Source organism: Chanos chanos, chromosome 3 (assembly GCF_902362185.1).
Source record: "Chanos chanos chromosome 3, fChaCha1.1, whole genome shotgun sequence".
Classification (NCBI taxonomy): Eukaryota; Metazoa; Chordata; class Actinopteri; order Gonorynchiformes; family Chanidae; genus Chanos; species Chanos chanos.
In genome coordinates this window covers 6,822,501-6,827,500 of record NC_044497.1, presented here as the reverse complement: position 1 = coordinate 6,827,500, position 5,000 = coordinate 6,822,501, and the positions used below count along the sequence as shown (strand labels likewise).

Genomic DNA, 5,000 nt, shown 5'->3' with positions numbered 1-5,000 from the left:
ACACACACACACACACACACACACACACACACACACACAATTATTCCTTCTGCTTGACCTAAGAGGCTCAGTGAGGAGGAAGAGGGGGTTGAAGAGGAAGAGGAGGGTAGAGGAAGGCAATCTGACCTTTCTGATCTTAACAGGTCAGTGGTCCCAATGAAAGGGGTCTTAGTGTAATCAATACAGTCCTTAGGGACGCACATACATATGCACTCACATGCACAATGGAAAAGCTGCTCTCTCTCTCTTTCACACTCTCTCTCTCTCTCTCTCTCCAGACACACGCGCACACACACACATCACATGTTCAACTTCACATACACAGACACGCATAGACGCACATGCATTCACACCCACCCACACACACACACACACAAACACACACACACACACACACAAACCTAAAAATGCATAAAAAGTTGAATCTACAAAAAAACATTAGTCTTTTCATAAGCCTAAAAGGCGTGAAAGTTCTATGTTAACATCAAAACATTTCTTGAAGGAAAAAATCTGTCAATAAAATCATTTTTGGTCCATTTCATCCCATTGAGGAACATGGACATGTGTCTGTGATTCAGAGAGAGAGAGAGAGAGAGAGAGAACAAAGAGAGAGGGGTGAAGGGAAGTAAGAGAAAAGAAGTTGTGTACTTCAGTGATGAATTAATCAATGGCTTTGCTTTGATCTGAATGTCTAATAAGGACATTAATCCGGAAAAAAAGATGCTAGAAAGAGTAGCCATAGCTTTGAAAGAGCAATGTGTGTGTGTGTGTGTGTGTGTGTGTGTTAGAGACCGCTCTGGGGTCACAAATAAGCGGGGGGGAAAGCATCCGTTTTTTTGTTTTTTTTTTTTACAAAGTGAGAGATTTGGAAGTGGAAAAAAATGCAATGGACGGAGTGATTCAGAGCCTGTGATTTGATACAGTAGACAAACCTGTGACTCACACACACAAGCACGCATCCAAAAGCAGAGAGGGGGAGAGAGACAGACAGACAGAGAGAGAGAGAAATAGGGAGGGAAAGAGACAGACAGACAGACAGACAGAGAGAGAGAGAAATAGGGAGACAGAGAGGGAGGGACAGAGAGAGAGAGAGAGAGAGAGAGACAGAGAGAGAGAGAGAGGGAGGGAGAGAGAGAGAGAGAGAGAGAGAGAGAGAGACAGATATTAAAGTTAACAATCAAGTTTACCCCAAATGAAAGAATTAAGGATAAATTAAGTTTTTCCTCCAGGGTTCCTCAGTGCTCATGCTGATAGATCATTACATATTGCTCCAAACTGAAGTTTATAGAGACTGTATGCTGACAGCAGTTTTACTAATGACTTCACTCACTCCTCATTCTCTCCACGTTACCACTCTAATACACCCTCTACCACTGGATGACAGACACAGATGAGTCTTCAGGATAAGTCATTGAACAGAATTTGAAGTCAATGAAGTTCAGCCACGAATAAGATGCTTGGACTCTTCAGATTTAATTACTGCCAGAACTATGAAAGCAAATTACCCAAACAGAGAGATAAAAATGGCAATATTGTAGAATTTTATGTGTGCAAGTGTGTGTGCGTGTGTGTGTGAGAGAGAGAGAGAGCTGGCACCTGTGTGTGAGTGTGTGTGTGTGTGTGTGTTTGTGGGTGTGTGCGTTGGCGTGTGTGCGTGTGCGTGTGCGTGCGCATGTGTGTGTGTGTGTGTCTGTCTGTCTGTCTGACTGTTTGCAGGTCACGGTGAAGATTAGGGTAAGGGGTTAAGTTTGGGGACAAAGTGAGGGTTTGGTTATTTGTCTAGCACATGTCCTATAAGCAGTGCATACGCAGAAGACTTCTCTGGTCTTCTTTTGTCTGCTGGACAAGATTCATCTCACCTGCTGTAAGAGAGAGGAAAGCAACTGCAGCCTCTCCTTCACATCAGCCACATTCTGTCCCTCCTGATCCACAGAGAGGGAGAGGGTGGAAAAGAGAGAGAGAGAGAGAGAGAGAGAGAGAGAGAGGAGACAAAGACAAGCACACACAAATATAGCCAATGCAAAGGACAGAAGCAAAGCGAACATTAATAAAAAGCAACAGAGAGACAGAGAAAGAGAAAGAGAGATAGAGAGAGAGGGAAAGAGAGAAGAAGGAGAAGAATAAAGAACATAGGACGAAGAAGCAGCGGACAGAGCTAGACAGCACTGACAGGAGAAGCAGAGTGGATGCTTGATGTCATTGTGGCTAAGTGCAGTTCAATCTTTTCTGTTCAGAGGATTCATGCTCTCCATTATATATATATATATATATATATATATATATAACTCTTTTTAAAAAAGAAAATACATATCGAAAACTGTGCAGCATGCGTAATATCTTTCTGGGCTGTCTGCTTCTGAAGTTGAAGGGCAAGGCATGCTTTTTTACTCAAAACAGTAGTGTGAGTGCTTTTCCCTATTTATGGTTATAAGTTTCAGTGATTGCGCACACACACACTGTGAACAGCGAGCAGTGAATTTGTCCTCTGCATTTAACCCATCCAACACACCAGTAGTGAACACACACCAGACGCGGGAGCAGTGGGCAGCCTCCTTGGTGAGCGCCCGGGGAGCATTGGGTTAAGTGCCTTGCTCAAGGGCACACAGCCGTGGATGTTGGGCCTGGGAATCGAACCGGCAACCCTCCAGTCACAAGCCCGGTTCTCTACCCTTTAGACCACGATACATCAAGTGGATGTATCTGTTCCTGTGCTGGTATAAATCTATATGTTACGTGCTTGTTTGGTCGAATAATTTGGGGTTAGTGAGGAGACAACAGGCAGGCTGACAAAAGCAGACAACATTCGATGCATGTTATCAACTCTTACTCTGCGTACATCTGTTGGAGACATTGGGTCCTCCGGGCTACAGGGGGCGCTGTCCGGAGATGAGCTGGGAGATCTTGCCCTCTTTTCTTCTGTTCTCCTCTCCCCTTGTTTCCGGCTTTCTCTCTCCGATTTGCTCCTCTGCGGTTTGCTCCTTGCTCTCGCATCAGCCGGTTTGTCTTTCGTCTCCTTCCGTTCCTCCGCGCTCCTCTCGTCGCCCGTCCCTCTATCGCTTGTCCGTCCCGGTACGACCACTTCCTGTAGCTCCTCCTCCTGTCGCGGCGTTGTTTTCTCGTCGGCTCCGTTCACCTGCTCCTGCCTTTCTCGCTGTCTTTCGAATCGTCTCTCCTCGTCTCTGTTTTTTCTCTCCCTCTCCAGCTCTCTCTCTATCTCTGATTGTCGCTCTCGCTCTCTTTTCATCTGTCTCTCCAGTTCTTTTTGTTTCTCTCTCTCTTGTTCGACCTGCCTCTCTATCTCTTTTTGCCTTTCCCAGTCTCTCTCTATCCGTCTCTCCATTTCTCTCTGTTTCTCTCGCTCTCTCTCAGCTTGCTGCTCGAGTTCTCTTTGTCTCTCCCTCTCTCTCTCTACTTGTCTCTCCAGTTCTCTCTGCCTCTCCCTGTCTCTCTCTTGTCTCTGTCTCACAAACTCCTTCGTCGTGTCTCTCTCTCTGCTGATTTGTCTCTCCAGCCGCCTGTCGTTCGGGCCCTCCGTCTCTCGCTTGCTCCTCTCCTGCTCTCTCTCGCTCGATCTCTCTCTCCGTCCCTCGTTCGACCTCTCCCTCTCTCTTTCTCGTTCTCGTTTGCTCCGCTGCCTCTGTTTTTCTCTCTCTTTCTCTCTCTCTCTGTTCTCCCACTTTTCGCTGACCCTTCTGACTAGCTCGCTCTTCGACGAGGTCACGTCCTTTTCGCTGACCTGCCCGACCAGTTCACAGAGTTTGGACCTCAGTTGTTGTTCTAATGCATCGGCCGCACCGGTTCCCTTAAGCACGGGACTCTGAGGATTGGACACCTGAAAAGCAGCCCCTGATTGGACGAGAGCTGGCGGGCTGTGAGCTATAGAGTTGGGGGCCACCGTGTCTTGGCACTCGGGTTCAGGAGTCATAGCACCAGAGGTTAAAAGGTCAGGAGGGGTCACAGTGTCAGGCGTCTGACAGTTGAGGGGACGCACAGTCTCCTCACTCTGCTGACGACGCATCATCATAGCATTGTGTAGGAATGCATTGTTCTCCTGGAAAAGGAGGAAAGGGAGGGAGAGAGAGATTCATATGAAAACATTCGTAGCAGAAATATCACAACAGGGAACCCTCCTAAAGACTGTGTTTGCGGCACTAAAGTGATAAAACGTAGTCTATGCTGCCACCTAGTGGTGCTAAAGTATTCGATTTAAAAAAGACCTGAAATCAGCTGTTTGGCTGTATTAGACCCTCCATCTCCAGAGTGGAAGTATCTACTGTCGTTTCCCAGCCATGAATCGGTGGGACTAAGCATGATTTTTGTATATACGGAATAATTTCTCTAATCGCTACGGCTGCGCTGTGTAATGTGGTAATGAAACACCGAAAAAAAAAAAAAAAAAAGAAAAAAAAAAATAACAACGCGTTGTTTTGTTCACCGGTGCGGCAGCAGCGCTGACTGATGAGTTGACTGACAAAGCCATTACGACGGTACTGATGTTTTTCTCACCGCTGCGGCAGCGCTGTAGAGTGCGTTGTGCACGGGCTCGCGTTTGCTCCTCCTGCGCCTGCGAGCTCTCCTGACCTCCTCGCCGCGCTCCTCCGCCTCACTGCTGTCCCCGCCGGGGGTCCGGGGGTTAAAGTTCACGTCCAGGACCTCGTGACGCTGAGGGGGCGGGAGGCACCTGTGGGGGGAGAGCGGGTACGGCTCGGGGGGGCCCTTCTTTCGCGGGGGGTTGTGGAGAGACCTTCGAGATCTCGTAGGGGCGGTGGAGGTTTCTGAGTCGGAGTTGAGGGTCTCGGTGTTGGTGTACTGTCCGGAGGAAGGTGACGTGACGGGCGGGTGCTGGGTGTAGGTCCACTCCGGGTCGTGCTGGGAGTCCGTGTAGTAGGTCTCGTCCGAAAGTTTGCGTCGGAACTGGATCAGCGCCGCCGCCCAGCCTCCCTGGTCCTCGGGATCCGAGTCCGAACCCATCTCGTCGTAGGCGGAGACCACGCCGGACT

The 5,000-nt window shown here is 48.5% G+C and overlaps 1 protein-coding gene across 1 annotated transcript in view; it reads right to left on the bottom strand.

The window, feature by feature from the left end:
- myripb (myosin VIIA and Rab interacting protein b) overlaps positions 1 to 5,000 on the bottom strand; it is an 83,029-nt gene that overhangs the window by 3,422 nt on the left and 74,607 nt on the right. The window contains exons 9-11 of the mRNA XM_030769661.1: positions 4,507 to 5,000; positions 2,837 to 4,051; positions 1,860 to 1,922 (exon numbers count right to left, since the gene is read on the bottom strand). The exon at positions 4,507 to 5,000 is cut by the window's right edge and continues 120 nt beyond it. Of these exons, the coding sequence (XP_030625521.1) occupies positions 1,860 to 1,922; positions 2,837 to 4,051; positions 4,507 to 5,000 (1,772 nt within the window). The remainder of the gene's footprint in view (positions 1 to 1,859; positions 1,923 to 2,836; positions 4,052 to 4,506) is intronic.